Genomic DNA, 26,672 nt, shown 5'->3' on the forward strand with positions numbered 1-26,672 from the left:
TTGAAACACTTGCCTGCGGTGATTTTGCAAATCCACGGGGGAACAGCTCCTGGACATAGATCAGTTCCTTTGTTCACAACAGTGGGTGATGACCACTGGTGTGCCCCCTTATACTGAAGCATATGCTACCTCAGTACTGGGAATAAACAGAATTTGCACCTTTGGGAGCAATGAGCCAGCTCATGACTACATGACAGAACAGCAGTGACCTTATTCCAAACATATAAATCTATTATTTCTCCTTTTGAGAAAGAAAACAGATTTTGAGAACTGAGCTGAGAGTTGTTTCTGTCATGATGAAGAAAAGCAAATTCTCCAAGAAAAGCAATAAAAAGTAGCTGTATGATAACTAGAATAAAAACTCTGCCAGAATCTAGAATTCTGCTATTAGAAAAAATTCAACTTTTATACCATATTATCATGCAGGAATTAATCTTTTCCTATGTAAAACATATATAAAGGAACTGTTACAGAGACAGGAATAGACCTCAACTGAGATTGGAGCATGACGTGTAAAAGCTCTGAATGACTGCAGAGTAGAGAGACGTTACTTCAAAATCCAACACAATTAGGAAAGGACATCTCCCCCATCAGGCCCCTGCATGCTCAGCCAGCTCTCTTCTCACCCCAGGAAGCCAAACTCTGCTCAGACAAGGCTTCACTGAGCAGCCAGGAGGAGAACCACTGCACAACAGGCACACGGGACACCCAGAACATCCCGAGCTGGATGGCACCCACAGGGATCATCCAGTGCAGCTGCTGGCAGATGAGCAGAGCCCTGGTGTTTATCACAGCAGGGAGAGCCCCAGTTTGGGAGCTGCAGGTGTCTCTAAGGAGGAGAGCACCTCCTCTGCAGGCTGGCCGTGGGACAAGGCTGCCAGGCTGGCTCAGGAAGCGCCGGCGCTCGGTGCGCTCGGGTTAAGGGAAGGACCAGGAATTAAAGCTGGACTTTCTCCTCTGCTTAGCCTGGTCACATGCGAGCTCCAGGCACTTAGAAAGCAAACAACAATCTGGAGTATCTTACACACAATGAGGGAATCATTTTATTAGATTATGGAAGACAGCAGCATTACAGTACAAAAAGTTACAAGAGTAGCAGAAAAAAAGTGGTTTTGGTTTAAATACTCAGGATTATACTGGGGAACATGAGAAGGATAGTACCCTTTTCTAAACTAACTCCTAACCAGGTTATCAAAATAAGTTTTGAATATTTAGCACAAGTAAAAAAGTTACAACAAACATCATTATAAAATGCTTTAATAAATAGTTTCTTTTCTGAAAGGTTTTATTTTTTTTTTTTAAGAACATGTCAAAAAAATGTACTAAAACAGATGATCCTGCAAAGCAAATCCTGCATTCCTGTATAAAATAACTGGTTTCAAAACATTCATGTTTACATTGTTTGTGGGCCAGAGTTTACACTCTCAGACATCCGTTCCTCTCAGTGGTAGGGTAACTAGGTGTATGTAGTGTTATGCTTCTTCAGTAATTAAAATAAACTTACAGTCTGCCCAGTTAACAGCAATAATAAAAGCCTTAAAAAAAAAAAAAAAGCATAAGCCTTCCATAATATTTAACCATTTCTACTGAGGTACTCCCCATCCTCTGAGCTTGCCAGCTTTTTTCCTTTAGAGCAAAAGATGAATAAAGCACAACAGAAACAAGATTGAGGAAAATATTGTTCCCTTCATTAGGCCTGTATTTAAACGCAAAAAAAAGTAATACCACATGTAATTAACATATTCACAAAAGAAAAAAACAATGCCTCTATGTTGGTACTGTACAGTAGATGCACCCGTTAGTGTTCTTGAGATGGGCTGAACATGGGGATAAACAAACATTTCTGGATCTATTTACATGTAAGTGGTTATGTTCCTATGTAAATACAAATGACCAACAGATTCCTAACATTGATTGTATTAACATCATTTTCTAATCTGGACATAATACCAAAAAAAGTCTTATAAACTGCCATAGAACCTCCTTTTCTGCAACATAAATTAAAAGGAATGACATGTAAAAAAAAAAAAGACCAAAATATTTAACTTATTAAATCAAATATACAGAGTGATTCATTTAATATGTACATATTTACAAAAAAGCACTTTCACTATTAGAAAATAAACTGTGTCAGTTGGGGAACCTAGAGTTCTCACAATTTTACTATATTGATATGGCAGTCTTTGACAGTTGCTATAGAAAAAGTTTAATCTCAAGGCACTTGTCACATGCTTCAATACTGCAATTCTAAAGTAATTAAACAGAAATAAAAAGGCCACTTTTAAACCACAGTTGAAAGATCTCTATATTTTTTTTTTTGTTCCTATTACAAAGTGTGTAAGGCAAATTTGGAAAAAATCTTACAGAAGCTACTAACGTAACAAGTGCAGTGAGCTGCCATTAATAGAGATTCAAAGTCAAGAAAGCAGTTTAAAGTTCACACAATTTCCTCAACCAGGAGGTTTTAAAGCCACCATTAAATTAGAGTAAGTAATAAAAAGAAATACATTCTGTAAACAGTGTACAGTCTTTTGTAATAAACTTTACACATATTGAAAATACAACCTCTCCTCTGCCACATAGCGAGTGTATTATAAGTAAACTTTACAAAAATAGCAACTATCAAAGATTACTCATTTTTTTCATCTGACAGTCATTGAATAATTTATACAAGGCTAAAGAAACAAAATAAATTTTATTTATTATTTTTATTTATTTTTTTTACGCAAAATAAAGAAACTATGAACATTTGACTCCAGATATTTTTAGTCCTTGATGCAAAGTGGAGATGTCAATTTTTCCCCTCCCCAGCAAAAGCGCAGGCGCAGTCTGCCCACATCCCAAATACAGGTTAGTCTCTACTGCCTTCAAAGTTTGATGCATTCACATTTTTTACAGATCTGTTGTCCATTTTGCCTATTTGATGGGATTTCTTTATTGGACTGCTCTCTGATGTGTCAGACACCTTTGTCGGCAAAGGCTTTGCGAGTTTGTGAGATAGGAATTTGTCCATTTCCTCATCTCTTTCCTCCTCTTCATCCTCCTCTTCCTCATACTCTACATACTCCTCTACTGCATCACAAGTTCTCTTTTGAGGAGATATGAAGTTTTTGCACTCATAACGAATGTCTTTGTTACTGTAAGATCTGTCTATAGGATTTCTTATGGGATTTAAAGGTGCCCACTGGTTATTGGCACCCTCTTCTCTGGGAGGACGGCTTCTCTCTCTCTCTTTTCTTCTCTTCCGAGTCCACCACACGCAGATGATTATGCAAGTCAGCCACACAATGCTAAATACTGCACAAAGAATTGGAACCAAATAATCTAGAGGGCAAATGGAAAGAAAAAGTCTCGCGTTAACAGAACAAGATACATAGCACCGGACATTTGCAAGAGAAGCATCCATACTTAACTACAGGTGATCCCCTGAACTGTTTTTAGGAGAAAGGAAGTAAGATGTCATCACAGCACAATAACAACTGCCTGAATGCACCAGGTCCATGTGAAAGTGCTCTTTACTAGTTTAGTTTTACATGATGAATGATGAGGGAGGAAAGCTCTGTTTGAGATATTTTATCCCCTCCAACAGACAAACTGGTTTTGTTAAGTAGCATCTTTCTCAAGCATCTACACAAAGTTGGCCAAGAAAACCTGAGTAATCCTGCTAGGATAAGGATTTTCTCTGAAGAAAAACCTTCTCCTAGCAGGAGGCAGGCAATGGAGCACTGTGCCTCTAAGTTGGTCTAGAAGTACTGGCACTTGCACCACAAATACATCCTGCATTTATCATCAGAAAGAACAGTCCTCTACCATCAGTGTCTATGGACGCTTATGGATCAATAATCTCCAAAAACATACAGGTTAGGACTGCATAACCAAATTGTCCATGCATTCTTCAGGAAGTTCCTGTTCTACCTCAGGGCGAAATATCAGAGTATTGGCCCTAGAGAGAAAAGTCTTCCCTGCTCAATGAACAAACAAAAGTTGTTGTGGCAATTGCTTTTCTCTACTTTCCCAATCCAAATCTCACTATAGTGTTCTCCCAGCTACACAGACACAGTACCTCTCTAGGAAAATATTTCTGAAAAATGTATGTATATTTGTATTTCTTCTGCCCCCCTTCCTCAAGAGCTGTACAGCTAGGAGAGAATAACAACTTTTATCTGTTCTTCTTGATAAGCAAAAACACATAGTAAGGGGCAACAAGAGATGAGGTGTTTTTATAGAGAGCAACAGGGTTATTCAACAGCTCTGAAGACAAACACTATCAACCCACCACTCCAGTGCCTGATCCAAACATAAATTCCCTCAGCAGTTTTATGACATCTGCTTACATAATAACCTGGAAATGACTATACAAAAACAATCACTGTTTCAACACCATGGTCGTTCGCTCCAATGTTCAAGTGTCTTCTGAGCACATTGTTATGTGGAATGTGACACATTCTCAAACATTTCCTTTTGGTAAAGGAGGGTGAGTAAACTGCCAACGTGGTTGGCCCCAAGGGATCTCAAAACTGTATTTTATCAGTTATGGGAAGGATTGCACTCATAGCTGCTACTCTATCCTGATTTTTCATAAGTAACCTAACATTATATCATGAACAGGATGAGATTCTCAACACATAGAGCTTTACACCACAAGTTCTGATAGGTTTTCACCCACCTTGACCAATTAAGGGGCAGCAATACAACAAATAAAATCAAAAAAAAACAGGTTTACAGATTGTTTCATAACAACTCCACTTAAAGAACTCAGGGCCAGTGGTCAGTGCTGAGCACCCATACTAAAATGAGGAGTCTGGAAACCATTTTGCAAGAGAACCCAAATTAATCTACTATTTTAGGAGAATCTTTAAATCTTATTGAGGTAGGAGGCAAAATAATCTGCATCCCTTTAGCCCTAGAATTTAATATGCAATCAGAAAAGCCAGAGGCTGAGGTATGTCAAAATCCCAGCTAGATTCCTTATCTTGTACACAACTGCTGTTTAAGGCAAGCACAAAGCAGGCACACTCCTTCAGGAGAGCTGAGGAAAGCGCATTTGCCAAGACTTTAACAGATGAAAGGCATTTCCTAGAAGGAAAATGAAAGGGAAGTGGAACCAGGCAATCTGCTAATCGTTTGGACTATGGATGGAAGATCTTCCAGAAGATTATGTTGGGGAGGTCTAAGAAAAAGTTGGGAGAGCCTCCTACCATTGTAAGATTTTCACTCTGGGGCTTAGTTGAACTTGAGACTACCAGCGGTCTTCCACAAGCCCGTCTCCTGCCTCCCCCAGGCAGGAACACAGCCATGCAAAACCTCCAATAGCTTATTTTGGCACAGCTCTTGGAGAGCCAGCATTCAGAGATAAAGGTCTCCAATCACACTATATCCTCTTAAAGAGGAACAAATGCTACATTTGAAGCCAGCTGTGCACTAGTGAAAAACACATGTTGAAAATGAGAGTGAAATTTTACATCATGGCCAAGTATTGGAAGAAACTAGGCATCTTTGACTCTTGTTAAGGTAAATAAATAGCACACGAGCACTTCAGAAGAGATTGGTATCATACCACACCTTCCTTCTCCCCATATTTTCATTTCTTCACAGCCTCAGTGCCAGCAGCATCAAGGGCTGAGGTTGCTTTAAGGTTAATGTAGGAGAATTGGACAGGACTGGAACTGCACACAAGAACAACTCCTGATCTTATGAAAGGTGTGCTTTGGCTGGAGAGCTGGGTTGGAAGTCAGAGCCAAAACCATGGCAAGAGTATCTGGGAAAATCATGTTAGGGATGAGGTTAAGTTTAAACTAGCACACAAGGACAGAATTCTTGATCTCCAAGGCACTTTCTCATCAGTTAGTAACAGCAACTAAAGACAACCTGGTGGATCATTTTCTCCAATGTGTAAAGAAAGATAAGTCTGATATAGCAGGGGAACAGAAAACACACCACAGAGGAGGTATGCACTGGAACCTTACCTGATGACGAATTCCCAACAACGATGGTCTCGACTTTGACTTCAGTTACTGCCAACATAACCGTGCTGTTCTGTCGCTTGGTGATGGCATTTACTATTGTATTAGCAGCATTCTGAATGAGGCTGTTATCTTGTTCATCTCGGTGCGGGACAAAGGACTAAAGGGAGTGAAGGGGGAAAGCAAGAAGTTATTGCAGTCACCTAACCATGGAAACGTTCTTTATAAATCCAGAAACATCTTAATTGAGTTCACTCAGTTGAATTTGCCTGAGACTAGCTACAAACAGTTCTCTGAAAGCTTACCACAGCAACAGCATAGCTGGCTCTACCCAAACTGCATATGCAGTGTCAGACTTGGTGGGTAGCACACCTACTTGTTAACCTCAAAGGAAAGGCAGTGACTTCCATGTTACTTAAACTGATGAGCTAAACTTAGTCATAGTTTGGAGCAGTTCAAGATATGTGGATTATCTAGATAGAAGCTAGGACTAATAACAGTCTGCTCTATTTATACCATACACTTTGCTCCCTGCATTGTGGCTCAGCAGGCACTTTACAGTACTAGCAGAGATAATCCAGCTTCTGCCTGGATAAATAGGTATCATGAAAACTTTTTCTTGAAAACTAAGCTATACACAGGCATAGGGTGATTGAGCTGTAAATGCATCTAAAGCAAGTCTTTATTTCACTAGGATAACAGTGACTTTCATCTACTCAACTTGCACCTTCTGCCACTTTTCACTTAGTATCTTGTGTTTAAAGAACATGCCTGAAGCAGCCATACACTAAATGCACAGCAGAAACCTCTTCACAGAAATAAATCCTGCCACATGTAACCATATCTCCTTACTGAGGAGGTCAAGAGCCCAAGATTTCTGACAGAACAAGTAGGCACCTGTTCACTAATTTGGGCTGAACTAGTCTTTAGAGTAATTTCTCATAAGCATGTAGTAGCCATCTATCATTAACAAAACCTGCAGTTTCAGCTCTCTGGCAGTGTAGGAAATTGTGAGATCACAAAATTGCTTTGCAGACAAGACTAAGCCATGGATTGTTCCACCTGCATTCAAGTGAAACAAGCTTGAACAGCTTCTTCCCCAGCAAAAACTAATAAGAAAACATTTTTGTATATATATACACACACATCTTATACTTACAATAGCAACTTCCACTGCGTTCTCTGTGGAGTAGGATGGATCACACAATATTATCAGAGTTCTGTCCCTAGAAACAGTCCTAGTAGCTGGTAAATACCGGATTTCAGAACAGATATTTTCTGTTGTAGTGCCCTGTTAGAAGTGAGGGAGATTGTGCCATTTTAGTTCAAGTAAAAAATAGCATGTAAACATAAGGATCTTCAGAGTTCTCACAGTTGCTAAGAACTGATGAAGGCAGAAAAGAAGGGAGCAAGAAAGGGCAAAAAAGTGAAGAAGAGGGTTTTGGAATGAAGGGCAAAAAAACTGAGCTTGCATAATTATGTTAGTACAGTCTGAGCCCATCTTGAAATGTAAATAGTTCTTCAAGACTCAAGAAGATAAAATAGTACAAACCCAAATTTTGCCTCATCATTTAGACAAAGCACAATTAAAAGCAATAGAGGAGTTTAGTAATAAAATTTGCAAGCTTATAATAGCAAGGAGCCATACTAGAAACCCTAATCTTTCATGCTGTGACATAGACTAGATCCCTACATACATTGCCATACTTCAGTAATAATTCCATTCTCACCTGGGGTACTTTGTCTCCATTAAAAATTAAAGTAATCCTAGCACAATCATTGTCCAAGTACCCAGAATTAGGCAGACACTTGATATTGCTAGGCAGAGGTTCAGAGGCACTGCATTCTCCCCAGTCTGTGCATGGTGGTTGAAAGCATTTCATATACTTCTCCTGGCATTCTTGACCCATGGGACACTGATTATTGGAATTATCCCAGTATTTGTGTAACAGACAAGGCTTTTTTCCACACCACACCTAGAAATTAAAAAGAACAAAGCACTTTTACAGGTAGTTACTCTCATACATCAAATCCAAAGAAGCAATTCACACTGAAAAATATCTATCTTTTGATACTGCTGTAGTCCTAGTAGCAGATGGAACTGCTCTCCATGAAATGAGGACATTTAGTACAGATACAAGAGTAAAAATCTGTGCAAAGATAATCTGAGAAACCACTGACTGGGATATCTCCTTACAAGTTGATGGATTTGTTACACTTAGTTATACAGAAATTTAAGTGTTTATTTTAATCTAGTCCTCTAGGCTTCTACAATATAGAAAGAGAACTATCACCACAAAGATTAATTTCTTCAACATTCACACTGAGACCCCTGCCAGAGAATGGTGAATATTTTAAGAGCTGATGCACATTGGTGATAAGCACAACCACTCCAACCATGCTCCCAAAAGGTAACAGTTTGCTGGTACCCACAAATTACTGGGTGCAGCAAATTTCAAAACACAGCTCCATTCCAGGAACTGGACTTGGAAGATCCTTGTGAGTCCCTTCCAACTCTGGATACTCTACAGTTTCATGTAGCCTTCAAGATCTACATAGCACTGTACAGCTATTAGGAACATAGGGATTTCTAAACCTAATACCACACATGGACAAATTGAATTTAAGGCACATGCTCCATCTGCATTTAGGTCTTACTTTTCCTCAGTCACAAAACCACCAGGATCTAGTCCACAATAAATATAAAAAAGGTTGAAAGCTGTCAACTCATAAAGCTACTAAAGGACTATTCAACAAGGCAGTTAATACCCAGGGAAAATTTCTTCCTACATGTCCTCCACCTTGGACCTCACATTTCACAAAATTAGGAGTTCTAAAACTGTGTTTGCAAAGCTTCAGCACTGAAATTTATTTATTGTTTATTCCATCTTGCATTAATTTTCTGCAAAAAATGGTCTAGAGAGCCTGTTCTAGCAGGTAGACAGCAGGACAGTAACTTATGATATTAAAGACAATCCATAACTATTTTTACAGAAAGTCACTTTTTTTTTAAAAAAAAAAACAAGGAAATTTGGAGGAGACAAAGACTAACTTGTGCATGAAGAGCAATGAGTTTGTTTCAGCCACAGGAATTTAAGTAAATAGGCCAAAATGCCTACCTTGGTGCAGTCAATACGTCCATCCAAGCAGTGGCAGCTGTTGCACTCCTGTTCCCACCGGCTGCCATGGGGAAAGGTCATTCCTTTAAGCCAGCAAGGCTTTCCAATTCCAATCACTAAAGAAAAAAAACAAAACAAAAAGCACATTCAGACACTTCACCTCTTCAAGTTATAAATATTATACAAATTTAAATTTAAAATATTAGCTACTGTTCCTTACCTATCAGACTACTATATATAGATATAAACTTTATACTGGCTACATTGAGCCCTATTGTGTTTTGGGTAAAGGTTGATTACAGATATAGGAATACCTTCTTGGCATCTAGGACCAATTCTTCCAGGAGGACAAGTGCATCGGTATCCATTTATTTCATCTATACAGGTGGCACCATATCCACAAGGAGAAGACTGGCATTCATCAATATCTAGACAGAAAATAGGTAAAACTCAGTGACAAGGACACAGGACATTGTAATTAATAATTTACCAAGGTGTTATCTAACAGTACCTCCTTTTTTATAGCAGAGGACAGTGTGGCTACAGAACTAATCTTGCAATTAAACAGTTCTGCCATTTCAGAAATAACCTGTAACAGATTTCTCATAATTGCACAATAATTGAAGTTCTAATAATCAAAACAGCAGTCATATGCTGACTCATCTCACAGAGCAGAGGTGTTGGACAGCTGAAGGTGTTAATGCCTTGTCCACATTCAGCTACAGAACGAGTCTCACATCCTGTTCTGGGACTAATCTCAGATATTAAGGCTTCATACAAAAGCATGTGCTTTCATGAAGTTATCAGAGTGCAAGAGCTGAACAATGATCTTGCTCAACAATGTTCAAAGAAGTGACTTGCTGCATTACAAATGACTGTAAGGCAGAAGAGTAACAGTTTGGTTTGTAACACATTTGATGAACATTAATAACCTTGAAATAGTGAGTAGATGAATACATAGACCTAGCATAAAAGCTTCTTTCAAAAAAAAAAACAACAAATATTTAGAGGCTCAGCCACAGAAACCAATGGACAAAGGTAGGGAAGCGTGTTTCATTCAGATGGACAGCAATGTGTCATTTGTTATCGTGGGGAAGTGACCAATACTCTATGCAACAGAAACCAACTTATCAAGCTGTGAGCCACAGGCACCAGCTGCCTCATTTTCAACCAGAACCTCTCTCTTCCAAAGCATCTTTTGAAAAATTTCTCTTCACTGAGTGTGAATGCCCTTTCCAACCCCTGAGAAAACTGTTTAAACACCAGCTCTTGTCCAACACACGGTAACAGCTCATTTTAAAGTACAGGACTTTGAAAGTGAATGTGGTAAATGGCAGCAGTGAGACTGTTACACTTGTAGGCAATGCAAAACAATCCAATGGATGTGGAAGAACTTTTGGTTCTATTCTGACTTCCTTCAAAAGTGCACTAAGATCTAAACTTCAGCAGGGTTTAACTACTCTTTCCTCCTGTCTTCATGCTATATAGATTTAAGATTCTCCAGACCCTGTATGCTAAAAAAGGTGACTTAACTTTATCAGCCATAAAAGGCATTTATTTCAGAGCTACTCCTTCTATCTACACCAGTCTAAACAAGTAAAAAAATGTCTGCAGCTCCATTACAAATGCACAGTATTTGTATTTGTGACATCCTAGCCTCAAGGGGAAGAGGAGCAGGCAGGGAGAATTCAATATCCCTTTCTGGGTATCTGGATCTAGACACACAATGACCTGCCATGCCTGGTTCTGTATCATCACTAAGCTGATGCTTCCACAAATGCAGCTGCTGCCCTCCAACCAGAAGTGCTGGTTTATTTTCTCTGTGCTAGAATGAGGATAAGTCTAAACCTGAAAGCACATCACCATATTGATGGAGTGGGAAGGACCAAGCACAGAAGCCTTGAAGCTACAGAAGATTCGAAGTCTGATCTTCCAAAGCAGAAAGTAAAAATAAGGTATATATGAAGTATCAAAATAAGGTATATATTCAAGTCAAAATGGTAAAATTCCTTTAAAAAGACAAAACCAAAACTACCCAAAAAAACAACCAAACAACAAAGCCCCCCACAGCAGCTTGTTCCACAACACTTCAACACACTTTTAGGATCTGTTTTTCACCCTTCTTTTTGGCCTCTACCCTTCAGAATAAATGCAGTGCAACAGATTTGTTTTCCAGCTTTGAAAGACCTTTATCATACTTCTGTTATTCATGTGCCAGCACTACACTCAATGTTTTTGTTTCCATTTGGAATGTCTCAGTCCATTTTGGTTTCTTACGTTAAGTGAACACATTCAGATATATGTTATCTTTACCAACAAGATGCTTATCAACAGAGAAATATTTAAAAATTAAGCTTCTATGAAGCCAGAACCCCAGAAACAGAACTGTCCAAGAAAATCCAGCAATCGAGGCTTTAAGCATGATTTAAGCCAACTCATTTCAGTGCCATTTAATGAAATGCGTAACAGACCATAACCTGCTATTATTTACAAGGTATCAGTACCTGGCTAACAGGTGGCTTCTACTTCATTATTTGGAATTCAGCTGAGCTAATGCACAAAGGGTCACCAGGTGTTCTTTCCAATTTGTGCAGAGTGGTACAACCATCCAGATCTTTACCCATGCAGGTACTTACTAATTCTGCAGTCAGGACCAGCAAAGCCGGGGGCACATTCACACCGGAACCAGTTCACTCCATCAACACAGATCCCTCCGTTGTAACTGTAAATAAAAAAGTGCAGTTAACAAGCCATCTACGTTGTTTCATTGGTCAATTAAAGCTTTTTTTCATTAAAGATTCTGCTGCTCTTTTGAGGGACAATTTATTTCTATCAAGAGCAAAAGCATAATGCTAGATAAACAATATTGCTTAGCAAGTCAGCAATTAAACAGCAACACCACACAGATCCATGAGGAAGCACATCCACAGAACTCAATGAGGTGGAACAGCACTTTCAAGTGAACACTAAGAAAGCCCAAAGTTTTCCAAATTTGTTTGTTTTTTTAATACATGAAGCACAGATTATGGCATCAGAGTGGACAACTGAGAAAGATAAGGCAGACTGTTTCATCCACACAAGCTTTTTCCCAATTCAACCATAAATATCAGCCTGTGTACTTAAAATGTTCCCATTTTATCTCCCAAAAATTCAGTTTTGTTTTTAAACATGTTTATACATAGTAATAGGTCAAACAGGACATTTTTATATTGTTTAAAATTATTTACTATAAACTAACAGGTTTTGATTTCTCATTTTCTACTCCATCCAATTACAAATGCTTCAAATTTTATCACATGTGATTCACTTCATATCACTGTAATTTAGTGGTCAGTTCCACCATGGAGACTACACTGAAATACTTCTATTTGTTCATACATGAATTAATTCAAGATCATTTCGTGGTCTTTGGTGCTGTCAAGGAATACATATGGCATAGCAAAAAAAAAGTTTTAAGATATTTTCCAGAGGCTGGCTTCAATTATTTCAGAGTAAAATTAATTCTAATCTGTAACATAAATCTGCATTACTGTGCTCACTTTTATTTTCACAATAGGTACAGGAGTTCCTGTACTTACCATGGATGAGGGTTGCAATCATTGGTATCTAGAAAAAAGAATATTGGATAGTGTAAATAGTGGCACAATTTATTTTCTAAAATATAACGCTATAGTTCAGAAGCCACAAAATTTGGTAAGAAAAATATACAGAACTGAATGTTTTCTTCCACACTTGCAAAAAAAGTTCAATTATCATATATATCAACAGTAGGCAGAGTAAAAACAGAACTCAAATTTAGAGCTTCCCTCCCAATCCCAATGCTACGCCCTTGGGGGAAAAAAATAAAAAACAAAGTTACAGGCTTTACTCCACCTAACCAATTCATTGTCTTGGTATGTCAAAGCAGTTAACTGCTATCTTCAGAGAAAGTGGCTTATACACTACTGCCTGCATTTCCAGATACTCTTCATTATTAAAATTATTCTTTCTGTGAGTATTTTTTCCTGCTCTGCACACGTTTCCAAAAAATTTATTTTTATAGAAGGCCGAGAGTCTTATTTTGGCAGAGGCAGGATGCAAAAAGCAGCGTGACAAACTCTTCATTCATTACTCGAGCATCGTCTCCTTTACCTACCTCCCACTCTGAATGATTCAGATATTTTGGCACATGAACCCCATAAACTCGCTTTGTTTCAGCTAACAGCTCTCTGCCAGACACTCCCAATATCCCAGAGGGATGCAGGGGAAGAAAGGAGAAAAGCCTTACTCTGTGTGCATGTGCGTCCTTCCCATCCTTCTTTGCAGATGCACGAGAAGGAATCTCCGCTGCCAACACAGGTCCCACCATTCATGCAAGGGTTTAGAATGCAGCTGCTGTTTTTAGCTTTGAAAACAGAAAAAGTGTCTATTAGCCCAGAAAACAAAGTGTACCTGTCATCTGGGTACGTCAGTATCACAACCTTTAACTGTTAATTTAAACACTGTTTAAAACTTACAAAAAGGTCAAAAAACTCCAAAACACTCAATCACGTGACAGTCTCTCACCCACCTTCATCATCATCCCAATCCAATTTTTTAACTGAACCATGAAATTTTATTAAAAAGGAATTACCTCCTTTCTGCCCCATTTGTGTAAGCAGTCTTCAAGTACTGCTAAATTATCTGGCAGAGTTATCCAGGCTGTGAGGCATTCTTTGCAATAAAATACTAGTATTTAAAGCTCAGGCTTTGATTAAAAGTTGCAATTGCATCTAAAAATTAGACCGTACTAAATTATCTTCATTCAACTTCCTGATCATAATGGAAGTTTCCTTTTCAGAAAGATGCACCACATACTACATTCAGTCTTCAAAGGGCAGGGAATCAAGTAGCTCCCTACCACAGGCATTAACTCTGCAAATCCCCCAGGTAGAAGCTCTTAATTTCATTTTTCCTGGGTAGGCCTGCTCATACACCTCATGATCACAAAGCTTGTGACTCTGTAAGCCAAGCAGAGGACTAAATTCCCAGGAAAACCTTTACACAGGGCCTCTAAAGACCAACGGAAAAGTCAAGACACAAGTCCAAGTTTTCTAAAACTGCTTAAAAGAGAAGCTATGGAAAAGACCATATGAGCAGCCAGAGAACAGCTTCCTAAAAATCAGTATCATGTCAGGTGAGTGGAAGAAATTAAATTTCAGTCACCACCCAACTGGAACAGCTTTGAACTGGCCAGCCAGAACATTGTGTCTGTTTACTAAACAGTTGATTATTTAAACACTTCTCTGCTTCCTCTGGCTTCATCTGTAGAGAATTTTAAAGCTTACCAGTGTTGCAAGTACTTCCTATCCACTCTGGAGGACATGAGCAGCGGAATGTGTCTCCATCATCATAGCATGTCCCACCATTACTGCAAGTGTTTGCATCACACTGGTATTCACCTACACACCACAAAAAAGCAGTTTTAATTTCTGGTCTTGCTGAATGTTACAAACAGGTACTTTTTAATCACAGAATTAAAGAGACTTTGTATATAAATGCACCAGTATCAGAAACTCATAATTCTTCTTGTTGTATTACAATAAACAACCCAAAGAATGGAATCTAAGGACATCTCTCACGAAACTGTTTCACTACATGAAGGAATACATTTTTTAAATGTTCCATTTTGTGACTGGGAAACTGGAAGGGGTAATGAAAGTGCACCTATTTTTTCACTGCGATTGTTTTATTTTAAATTTCAGGAACTCCAGTCCCACAAGAAGAAAATAAATCTTTGGGTAATCTAAAGATCAAAGCAAAAAACACTTACGTGAGTGACAAGTTTTGCCTTTCCAGTCATTCTTACACTCACAATAGAAGTCGTTTACCAAATCAATGCATCGGCCACCGTTGTGGCATGGGTTAGGAGAGCAGTCATTGAAATCTAAAAAAAACCCAGTTATTCAAATTAGATGATCTAGCCCAGCCAAGGCCATGAGAAAACAGAAAAAATCTCTTTATAAAGAAAATAAATTTTGTGCTACTTAGGAAGACAGAAATCCTAATTATTATGAGGTTATGTTTATACAAGCAAGGAAAATAATCTGATTTAATACAGAACAACATGAATTAGGACCTTCTGACAGCTTAGAAGGACCATTCAGTATGGCTCCTGAGTAAAGCACTGCAGTAGCTTTGTTTTTACAAACAGCTGTATTCTGAACTTCAGGAAGAGCTTTCTTTCTGAGTAGGGACCACAGTGTCCTGAATAGGAGCCTCAGCCCAGGACATTCTGGGAGATGAGAGAGACAGTTAAGGCTCCCTTTTTCTGTTCTGTTTTAAAACAGAGTTACAACCATTAGAGGTGGCTTAACCACATACATATGTGCACACATTAAACATACTTAAACAATCATGGATTTTAGAGAAAACTCCTTTCACTTGAGACAAGCATTTTAATAGGTGGAACATAAGTATTCCAGAATAAACTTCATCTAGACCACACAAAAGGCTGTTTTGACAGCAATAGCTGCCAAAAGCTGCTCAGTCTGTATTTCACATCTTAATTGATGCATGTCCTGTAATAAGTCTCAGTGAGTTCTTGCCATCATGTTTTAGAAGGGGCTTCATTCAGAGCAGAAAAAGAAACAACTGCAGTTTCCTCTGAGGTGTCTTAATCATGAACTGGCCTAGTTCACTTCTTGGCCAACAATTTTGCCTATCCCCAGGAGAAGTTTTCTCCTAAGGTAAGAACTATACCAAAAAATTAGATTCTGCTCCTTAAAGGAGCTGAGGTTTTTAGAGCAGCTACCTGAAGTTATTTCTGAAGATACTTCTGCAAACAAGGCAGTTATAGCACAGAGAAACTACCCCATTATTAAGCACATACCAGCCACCTCTGTTACAACAAAGCTGCATCATTTGACCCTGCAACACAGAGCAGTACTCACTTGTGTCACACAGCTCTCCTTCCCAGCCACTTGAACAGAAACATCTAAATGAATCAACTTCATCGATACATGTCCCACCATTCTTGCAAGGTTTCCCAAGACAGTCATTGATATCTACAACAAAATATCAACAATTACTGCTCAAGGCTGTTTTCACCTCCTCAGAGGAGTGATCTACACAGTGTCTCTAGGAAAAGCAGCACAAAGAAAATGCAGAAGAAAAGCTCAAACATCTGTTTTCAAGCCTGGTAGGGTTTCTGGCTGTACTGTCTCCCTTGTAGCAAGTCAAATCAGAGCATTATGCTTACCTGGCAAGAATATCCAGGGGTTTAAAAACACCCAGACCAGCAATACAAGTTCTAGTCCCCTCTTTATCATTCTCACGTTGGAGAAATCTGTGGCTCATGAGATTGTACATCAAGGTAGTGGGTACAGACACACTGAATTTGGACTAAAACCACCTTTCTGTCACAGAGGAAGTATAAAGCACTCCAAAGACTGCTACCAGAAGAAACAATTTCAAGCAGTACATCTGAAACAGTGCCTTATGCAACTTCACTGAAATCTAAATGTTTTATGTTGTAAAGCTTCATAACGTTAACTTTAAAAAAAGTTTAGAACAAAAAGAATAATCTTTTACAAGCTCCTACTTACTTTCATGACAGTATGTTCCAGTAAAACCTCTGTCACAGGCACAAGTGAAATTCCCTCCTGGCTGACTAATACACCGTCCATGAGGCCCACAAACATTGGATGAAATGAAACGGATTCCTTCTTGCGTAGCATTAGTGAAGACTTCTATTGTACAGCTGTCTATTACTGAAAAAGAAGTGTGGTCTTTAGACTAATGATCTGTATCAGATTTTAGTTTTAAGAGACCTTTTACAAAAATTAAAACTGATCACGATTTTATGTTAGCTGTAAGTTACCATCTACCTCTTCATAAATAAGAAGCAGTTCCTCACTGCCTCATTATTTTATGAAGTCCAACTGAATACAATAAAAACATTTCTGCATTATACTGCTCCCCAAAATGTTTTGGTTTTTTTTTTAAATATACCACCATCAAGACAGATTTATGGACAACAGCAGGTACCTTTACAAGAATTGTTCTTGCAGTGGTCCTTGAGATGAGAACAATTTTTTCCATCATAGTCATCAGGGCAGGCACAGTAATAATCTCCTCCCAGATCATAACATTGAGCCCCATTTTGGCAAGGGTTAGGTTCACAGAAATCAATATCCATCTGTAAGAGAGACCACAGTTAGCAGCAGCTGCTTCATTTCCCAGGAGTAAGCAGCATTATCTGCTTTGCCAGAGACACAGATGAAGCTAATGTACAAGGAACCTCAAGTTTTAAGAAGGTTTATGAATTATAAATATTGCATTCCATCCTGCAAGACAGAAACTTCAGCTTACTTTAGTCTATCCTAACACAAAGCATTTCTGACACTGCTAAAAAAAGTACTTCTTTGGAGGAGGCTGAATAAGCACATTTACAATAAGTCAGTAAATAATTACTTAAGCCATTAGGAGACATCTCACTGCAACTTCTCTGGATCATTTTAAGTCACTTCTCTGTCCTTCACACCCACGTACCAAGTGCCACAAGGCAAGTTAAATACCAGTGCACTTGTCAGCTTTGTGTCTGCAAGAGACTTAAAATACACAGAACCTGAACAATATCCCATCCCCTAGAGCAAATTCTCTTCCCATCTCAATTAACACATAGAGTTTATTATAAAACCACACAGCTTGGAAGGGACCTCTAGAGGTCAGCTACTCCCCACCTCCTGCTCAAAGTAGGTCTAGTTAGACCCAACTGCTCGGGGCCTTATTTTAATTCACAACATCACCACGCCAATTTACACACATTTACTTGAGATGCATTTTGAACTCTGACCATCTGATCCAGAGAGCAAAATTTAAACCTCACCTTCATCAATAAAACCTTTAACGTAGACATTGCTGGGGCAAAAATATTCTGCTGCTTTCTGCTTTAGACTAACACACAAGATCACAGATTTGTGATATCCTGAATTGGTCTCAAAATCCACAAAGCAGTCTCAAAAGGGATATTTTTACATCACAGTATCTTTCCTCCAAACTCTTTTTCTTAAGAATTGCTTTTCTCCCCTCAAGTCAATATTCCCTTCTTCACATCTCTCTTGGAAGAAAGATAGCAGTCAACTTTATAGACATGAAATTAAGTTCAATAGTGGTTTTGATCCCTATTTTTAGCAGTTCGGTAGCTAAATAGGAGAAAAATGCAAAACTAGCCAAAGGAGAAGGAACACAAATGGCATTAAATATTTAATTCAGAGGAGCACGTACAATTTTAGTCGCAACAGAGAATTTTTCAGCAAACCATTTCGTGCTGTCCCACAGAACATTCAAAGCAAGCTATAAAAAAAATAGCTATAGTCTGAGAAAGATTCTCAGATCTCCTCTATCAGATATCTCCATTTGTTTCCTTCCATTAGTGTAAATTTCCCCTTCCAAATGCAAGTTCAGTAGCTGGTACTTTTGCATCTGGAATCAATGGTAGATATTTCCTGCAGCTCACAAGGCAAGCAGCCAACTCCCCCCTATTATTCAAGCACATTTGCTAAAACTTTAATTACACAGTATTGTATGAATCAGCCCAGAGCAGAGCACTGAAGTTATGATCCTTATGCAGCAACAGTTCATGAGCTATTAGGTGCTCCACCAGCTTTATTAAACTGGTTGGTATCTGCAGTCCTTTTAAATTTTGAATAAAATGAGGGCACTGCTTCTTTAATGATGCAAATAATATAGAATAAAATTACTTCAGTGTTTAAGAGAGATCACTCCAATATCCTCCACAAGAAAGTTCTGGAGCAAATCCAACAAATTCTAGCCTAATGCCTCCACTTGATACTAAGCACAACAGCCAGATGAATTTGACTATCAGCAAAAGCCAGAAACTGAATACTTAATGCAAAATAATTTTACACTGAAAAGCCTAATGTCCTCCCTAGAAAAGAGACTATCTTCTTTACCATTAAATACTTTAGGAATTAATGCTAAGAATTCAGTATTTCAGATGTGAATCCTTAAGCACCAGATCTCAATGATCTCAGATAAAGTTCTAAGAGCCAATACTTGCCTGCCTGCCTTTAGTAATTATGTTAATTATCACCATTATATATAAATATTTGATATATAATTATTCTACTTCTACCAATAGCAGCAGGATTACTTGAAGGGTAATTCAATTATGTACCTCAGAGTTATAAGGATGAGAACATAAAGCACTCCAGTCTAACTAAAGGACACACGTCCTGAAATTGCCAGACATTTCAAGTTTAGGGAATACTTGCAGCCTTAAAATCCTTAGGAAAGTCAACACCTATCTACAACAACTTGCAGCTTATCAGGCTGCAAATTCAAGTGTTACAGCTACTATGACAGCACTGCACAACAAATTTGCTTATTCAGAGTATCAGGTAACAGCTACGACAGGCAGTGACGCTGCAACCTTGGGTCACTCCCATTTAAACCCAGAGATATATTTCTTTCAAGAATTCAGTCCATGACAAGCATTGCAGTAATGTCTGTGCTGCCCTCACCTCACAGAAGACTCCTGAGAATCCCTGGGAACACAGGCAAGTGAATCCATTCACCAGGTCTTTGCAGCGGCCCCCGTTCTGGCAGGGATTGCTCTCACACTCGTTGGTTTCTATCTCACAGTTTTTTCCTGTGAAACCACGAGGGCATAAGCAGTGGTAACCATTCACTTCATCCTTTGCAGAGCAGGGAAAAGAAGCAAAAATAGAAAGATTCATTTATTCACAAAAAACTTGCACATAAAAATTCAAGTTACTTCTGTATTCTGGATATGCAGACAGCAGTAGCACCACAGAATTTTATTTTGTGAAATGGGTGCAAGGAGTCTGCAAGTGCAGTGTTACATTTTTAACATTTGAACTCATTTAACCAAACTGTAATTGCAAACTATAAAAATCATAACCAGAGAAAGATTAATTTTCAACACAAAATGTAATGAACAAGAGTTACCTTACAAGTCCCTCCATGCTGGCACTGCCCATGACAGTCATTTATGTCTATGGATAAAATATGAAAAGCATTAGAATTTAGACTGGAAGACTAAGCTGGAAAGTATAGGTTTAGCATAAAAAATGGAGAGCAAGTAGTTTTCAAAAAGGTTTAGCATAAAAATGGAGAACAAGTGATTTTCAAAAAGGATTTTTTCTAGATGTTTCAATGGAAAGGAAGGATTTTTGATGTCTTAAAAGATCCCTACTTTTTGAAAATATCCAATAGAAACTTACATTCTATATTTCTACTACAGTGTACTAAAATGACATATCAAGATCAGTTAATTCATGTCTAACATTTTAACTTTAAATTATTTTAAATTGAAACGGTATATATCATTCAGAAACACTTAAGAAGTCAAGAGATTTATTAATTACTTAAATGTATATCTAAGCTCACTTTAATACCAATTACCTTTCAAAATAAATTTTCAAACAGTATTTTCAATTTACATTGCTAGAGGTTAGAAAAATCCTGACAACAGGTATTTTTTTCTTGTAGAAGTATGCATTACTCATCATAATTTCTTTTTAAAGGACTTTTTAAAGTATCCTACTGTCAACATACATACTAAAGAAATACTAACTGATATGACAATTTACTCCTGTCCATCCTGGAATGCAGTCACAGTAATATCCACCAATGAGATTTTTGCAAGAGTAAGCATTAACACAGGGTTTCCCCTCACACTCATTAGCATCTGTGAAAGAAGAGAAAATAAAGAATAGAATAAAGAACAAACCCAGAAACAGATTACCGCAGCACCAAGCAAAGTGTCCATGCAATCCAAGCATCAAAAGCTCATATTAAACATTGGTAGGGCACTAAAACCATTTACATACCACAGCATTTTAATGCACACCTGCCTATAGTAGCACATGCACGTTATCTTACTCTTCCCCTTGGCCAAAACTCAAAAAGGCAATTTGTTAGTTGGGGCAAAGCCCTTCCTGGCCTCCACAAGCTTAGTCACTGTTCTGCCACCATGGAGAAGGAGTTACCATCACCAACGCTGCATTTTGCAACAGGAAAGTTATGGGGCATTCTAAAAGAACTATTACAAGTAAGCTTAAGTTGGGGCTTAAATAGTTACAGATCCACTTGAAACTTCTGGCTTTGAGATCTACTAAAGAAGACCTAAGATACCAATAACAACACGCATATTCCATATTTCCTTCAATAAACACCAATGCAGAAATACACAGGATTATTCACTGTTTAGGAATCATCTGCAGTGGTCTCCAAAGCTTTAGAACTACTTACCAAGCTGGCAAGTGGCTCCAATCCACTGTTGTGGACAAATACACTCAAATGCATTGACACCATCAATGCAGGTCCCTCCCTGAGCACAGGGGTTTGATGCACACTCGTCAATATCTGCAAAGGCAAAGGGGAACTTCCATCACACAGCTTACAGCTTTGCTTAACAGGTTCTGCTTCAAAATTAGTTTGAGATGAAGGGCAAGAATTTACAAACAAACAAGCTTAGGCACAGACTAACATTTCTAACCTAATTTTTACTTAGGCTTTTCTCACATCTTTGAGACAGGGTAGAGAAGATCAGCAAACAGCAAAGTAGAATCAGATAACCTACCTATGCTTTGCATGCTCACTGAATATCATGTCCCTAGATCATGACACAAATTTAGCCAGTTTTGGTTCTGTAGTTGGTAATTTTCAGGGTTTTTTTTGGTTTGGTTTTTGGTTTGGTATTTATTTTTTGAGGACAGCAGCTGTTTAAAAACAGGTAAGCCACCTGTGTTCCAAATCACAGGCAACATTCAAACCAATTATAGTCCCACAATACATTTCAACCACTTCTCTGTCCTCTGAATCAGACACTTAAGCATTTAAGTGTGCAAATCTACTTTTTCTGCTATTAAAGAAGGGGAAAACCTTTGACCTATTCTGTGTATTTTTCTTGAAATGAAACCATTCTGTATTTTGCTTAAGGAATCAGGAATTGTTGAACAAGCTTTGGCAACAGAGCATTTCTTTGGATATGGTCCAGCTATGCTTTTGATAACTTTTTGGTAACAGATCTCAACTGCATCGAGTCAGTGCTGTGGGTTGCACAGAACCCTCCTCTTTTCACTCTACCAGTACTCAGCTGTTAAAAGACTGGGAAAGTAAAAGACTACCACCAAATTCCAAACCCACAGAACATGGTATCACCAAGTAAGCTGCATTAACCCTTCCACCCCAACAGGTCAGGCACCTGCAAAACCATACCCACCAATAGCACATGTTGGTCCACTCCACCCCGACGGGCAGTGACACTTGAAGCCTGATGAAATTTCGTGACAAATTCCACCATTAGCACAGGGATTAGATACACAAGCATGCTCAGCTGGGGAGAAAGAAGGAAAGAAATTCTTGCTAAATACTCTTCCAGTACCAGTTAAGGAGAACTTGTGGTTAAAAGTTGCATTGGCTAAAAGTAACTAAGAGAAACAGCAGTGGAGAGAGACCCGTACAGAAGTTTGGAGCCTTCCTCTCCCACCCACAGAATCTTAAGATTCTCTGATGGAAAATGACGCAGGATTTCACTGAAGATGTATCATCCTTCCCACCTAATGACTAGAAAGCCTAAGCACAGACAGAGCTCACTCTATTTCAATATCCCAGCAATGTTCCCCATTAACACTCTATTCCAGCCATGCACTTCCACCTCCAGAGTGCTCCAGCACTTCTTTTAAATTCAGTGAGACAAAACAGATATGCTGCATGCAGAGGTCTTAACAGCTGTAGTAGTTTAAGTATCAAAAGTCTCTTTAGCTTCATTCTAGCACTCTTCCTTAAAAACATCAGGGAACAGAGGTGCTTACAGGCAAGGATGCTCCCTGCCACTCCATGTAGGGCTGTAAAAGTGGCAGAGGCTGCACAAAACAACCACCAGGTTGAGGAGGAACAAGCTTTTTGCAACTTCCTTTTGGCAACTTTCGCTCTCAGAAGCCCAGGAATCTTTTTAGTACCAGTACCTAAAGCAGCTCACACATCAACCTACTGTTAAAAAATCACTGTATGTATATCACAAGGTCTCAGCAAGTATATGGCTCCCTTTTTCACTGCCTCCTCACCTGAAACTCCCCACATACTCACCCACAGCTTTCAGGGTAAGCTGTGGCAAGGTTTCATCCATTTTAGTCTAAACTTTATATCACATTCTACCAGCTGAAGCAAAATTCAAGTTTTGATGGTATCTGTAATACCACATAGAGCTTTCTGAAGTTTAAAATCTACATCATCAGAGTGATTAACTCCAAAAACCTTCTGCTGATAACAGTTTAGTGAACTTCAAGTCAAGCAGTGAAGTGGAAAAAAATTGGTTCTTTTCACCTAAAATTTTAACTACCAACAGCAAAATTCATAGTGAGAAGCTGTGAATATCAGATTTCAAAAAAAGGATTTAACAACACATCATGACAAAGAAACAGAACACCCAGATAATCACTATATGAAGCAAAATATGAAGGAATTAGAAACTACACACTGCCCATTTAGCTCCAAAGTGAGAATAATGAAGAAAAGTCTCCAGAGACCAAAACTGTCCTCAGAACATGAACATTTTGCTCTTTGTTTAACACATACACAGACAGAGAAAAGTAACATGCTATCTTTGTGCTGTGGTTAAGATAGGAAGCAGTTTTTCAAGACACAGATCTCTTAGTCTCTAGTCAAAGCCATACTTTATCACAGATGTGGTTTAAATGCTCTCCTCCATTTTGCCAACAGGCACAGGGAAGATATTTTTGTTCAGACTGCTCAAGGTGACTCTCTAAGAGGGTTTGAGCACGTTTTCATAGTAGTTAACATTTCATTATTAATCCAAATATATTAAGAGTCCCACATTAAAAGATTAAGTTTCAGTTGATTAAAAAGGATAACCAACAGATTCAGCCAACTTAAAACTGGACCAAAGCCCCACATCAGAGTAGAAACAGAAGCATCCATCACTTCCATCTTTCTTTGTCCCCAGCTTAGAAAAGATGCGTGCTTGCCAGCAAGCCAGTAAACAAGAAAATGGGCAGCAGGAAGTAAGGTAACAGGGAAAGGCACATGTGTAACCCATTTCATGAGACCACAGCCCAACTGCATGGTTGGATTAAGGAAGAGAAGTGCAAGGTAAGAAATAGTCTCAGCCTTATCTAAAGGAAAACTGGTGCAGCATTTCTGTTGTCTTTGGTGATTTTTTGAATGGCCAGGCATGGGCACTAGAAAGGAGAGATGGAGCATATCCACACTGAAATGTGGAAGTGCCTATGCCAGTTACAGATCTCCAAGGAGAGGTGACTGTCCCAAAGTACCGATTTCGCAGTTCTTTCCCGAGTAGCCGTCGGGGCAGGCACAGCGATACTCATCCGGCTCCGTGTTCATGCAGGTCCCTCCATTCAGGCACGGGTGGTGATTCCCACAGTAATTCAGATCTGCACAGAGAGAAGGCTCAGTCAGCAGGGAACATAGACACCACCATTTCAATCCCTAGTCAGACACACAGATGCCTTTCTGGCTCGAACATCCTTCACCCACATCATCCCCATATTCCAGTGGCTAGCATGTGATTGGGTAACTATCCACAGAACAGGGAAGAATGAACAAGAGACAACTGCAGGAGTTAGAAGAGTCAGGACAATTCCAAGCCTTTTGTCTTGAACTTCCTACACTTCTAATGCCTAGGCACCATCTGCCACACAAGATTTAAGGCACAGAAACACTCAGGTAGTTGCACACTAGCAGGAAATAAAAAGGGTTAATGGGTTATCAGTTAATCATGCAACTTAACTTATTTTTCCTGTACATTAATGTTAAGTACCTTTGTTACAGAGCAGGCCACCCCAGTTGGTTTCACAATTACACTGCCATGGTTCATTACAGCTCCCATGAGCACAGCCTGGGTAGCGGACACACTCATCACAGAACTGTCCTTGCCAACCATAATGACACCTAAGATGTAAGTTCACATGTTAAAAGTTAGCAACATGATGCTTCATTATCAGCATTACATGTATTTACAACACTACACTTACCATTCTCAAGAACAAGGTAAACTGCTCAATGTGCAACAGATAACAAAACTTTATCCTGTTTAGAAGGGACACAACTAGACCTGTTGAACATCCTTATGGGAACTCATCCTGCTCAAATGTGTTACACGCCATGGCAACGAACACCACCAAGCACTACACATTATGAGATCTGGACATGAATTAGTTGTTCTTTCACAAGAAGTCCCGTCTTCACAACCATCTCACACTAGGACAAAACTTGTGATTGATACAAGAAAGCTGAAATTGATTTTCAGAAGGAGACTGCTGGCTTACTGCATCAAGCAACATAGTGTTTTTCTGTGAAGAGAGATTTCAAGATAATAGACAATTTGTTCTAGAGTGCTACAACCTTTAAAAGATCAGGGCAGCCAGAAAGGCAGCAGTCTTGACAATTTTCTCAAGAAAACAATTTTTCATGGATTTATTCCATTATATCCTCCATATTCTCTACTAGCACTATGGAAAAAGTACTCTTTGGAGAAAGGAGGAACAAGAACAGAAACAAAATCCATTAATAATTCATTCAGCTTAGAGTTGAATTTTTTCCCCAAGATTTCTTCTGAGACCAGTATCTTTATGTTAATCTGTAACAGAACTCTGCTAAAAGAAGCAACTGTTTATGCTACAGGAAAGTATTAAAATCTGAACTCATAAGTGGGGGGAAAGGGCATAGGCTAATGATTTTTTTTTAACATATATTTATATTTCACACATATTTTAAGTACCAAGAAATAGTAAGCTTGCTCTTTTGGGCCAACAAAATAAATGCTCTGTCTGTTAAGAGTGTATTTCTTAGACAGAATTCAAGACACATACTAGCAACAGAGAGATGCATGAAATCACACTGAACGAGAGTTGGGCACATGCACAACAGTGCAGCCTTATTGCCTAGAGGAAAAAAACCATCAGAAATAAAACTATGTTTTTTAGATTTGACACTACCATTCTATTATCCATGTGATTTGAAGAATATGAAAGAGTAGAAAATAAATTAAGTCTTTGGGGGGACAGTGAGAGAAGACAAGGATGATAAGCATAAATGAGGAGTGTTGGTTGCTTGTGAATCAATCCCCTTCCACTGTTTCAGTAAGCTGGATCTGTCCCCAGAGGAACAGAACAAGCTGTGCTGGCAGCATGGTATTTAAATCCCTACTATTTACATTGGCACAAAGGAATCTAGATGCAGATCTCAGCAAGACCATTCTTTTCATGCAAAGTTCTAGAACTACTTTGAGCTCCTGTCCCAGTACCTGCCCAGTTTCCTGCCCTGAAAAGCTCCCAGTTGCAGATCTCCAAGGAGAGCATCAGCTGAGTACCCAGCCCAGAGGCTTCAACTGCTCCTCTGAACAGGGCTGGCAGAAGCCTGAAGAACACTCATATTTTAGAAGCCTCTTTCTTTGGCTGCAGCAGCAGCAAGAGGAAACAAATACTGCTCCTGCTAAATTTGATCTCTTCCTTCCTCCTCAAGGACAGAAAAATCTTTTCAGGGGATGGTAATAAACAATAAAAAAAGCATTGCAACTCACTTTACTGGCCCAAACCCAAAT

General features: G+C 38.8%; 1 protein-coding gene across 6 annotated transcripts in view; it reads right to left on the minus strand.

Moving 5' to 3' along the window:
• Positions 1 to 1,016: 1,016 nt before the first annotated feature.
• The window catches only part of JAG2 (jagged canonical Notch ligand 2), a 69,696-nt gene continuing 44,040 nt past the window's right edge, over positions 1,017 to 26,672 (minus strand). For 4 of the 6 annotated variants that reach the window (XM_086895609.1, XM_086895613.1, XM_086895608.1 and 1 more), the window contains 21 exons: positions 24,891 to 25,021; positions 24,385 to 24,504; positions 22,314 to 22,427; positions 21,341 to 21,454; positions 20,664 to 20,777; positions 20,036 to 20,082; positions 19,588 to 19,761; positions 17,090 to 17,240; positions 16,648 to 16,812; positions 15,994 to 16,107; positions 14,874 to 14,987; positions 14,389 to 14,502; positions 13,350 to 13,466; positions 12,661 to 12,688; positions 11,719 to 11,804; positions 9,397 to 9,510; positions 9,083 to 9,198; positions 7,694 to 7,939; positions 7,123 to 7,254; positions 5,967 to 6,123; positions 1,017 to 3,324 (listed from right to left, as the gene is read on the minus strand). In XM_086895609.1, the coding sequence (XP_086751735.1) occupies positions 2,852 to 3,324; positions 5,967 to 6,123; positions 7,123 to 7,254; positions 7,694 to 7,939; positions 9,083 to 9,198; positions 9,397 to 9,510; positions 11,719 to 11,804; positions 12,661 to 12,688; positions 13,350 to 13,466; positions 14,389 to 14,502; positions 14,874 to 14,987; positions 15,994 to 16,107; positions 16,648 to 16,812; positions 17,090 to 17,240; positions 19,588 to 19,761; positions 20,036 to 20,082; positions 20,664 to 20,777; positions 21,341 to 21,454; positions 22,314 to 22,427; positions 24,385 to 24,504; positions 24,891 to 25,021 (2,941 nt within the window). In that variant the 3' untranslated portion in view covers positions 1,017 to 2,851. The remainder of the gene's footprint in view (positions 3,325 to 5,966; positions 6,124 to 7,122; positions 7,255 to 7,693; positions 7,940 to 9,082; positions 9,199 to 9,396; positions 9,511 to 11,718; positions 11,805 to 12,660; positions 12,689 to 13,349; positions 13,467 to 14,388; positions 14,503 to 14,873; positions 14,988 to 15,993; positions 16,108 to 16,647; positions 16,813 to 17,089; positions 17,241 to 19,587; positions 19,762 to 20,035; positions 20,083 to 20,663; positions 20,778 to 21,340; positions 21,455 to 22,313; positions 22,428 to 24,384; positions 24,505 to 24,890; positions 25,022 to 26,672) is intronic. The other 2 variants (XM_086895612.1, XM_086895610.1) reach the window with 1 other exon arrangement.

Source organism: Cyanistes caeruleus, chromosome 6 (genome assembly GCF_971803275.1).
Source record: "Cyanistes caeruleus chromosome 6, bCyaCae1.hap1.1, whole genome shotgun sequence".
Taxonomy (NCBI): Eukaryota; Metazoa; Chordata; class Aves; order Passeriformes; family Paridae; genus Cyanistes; species Cyanistes caeruleus.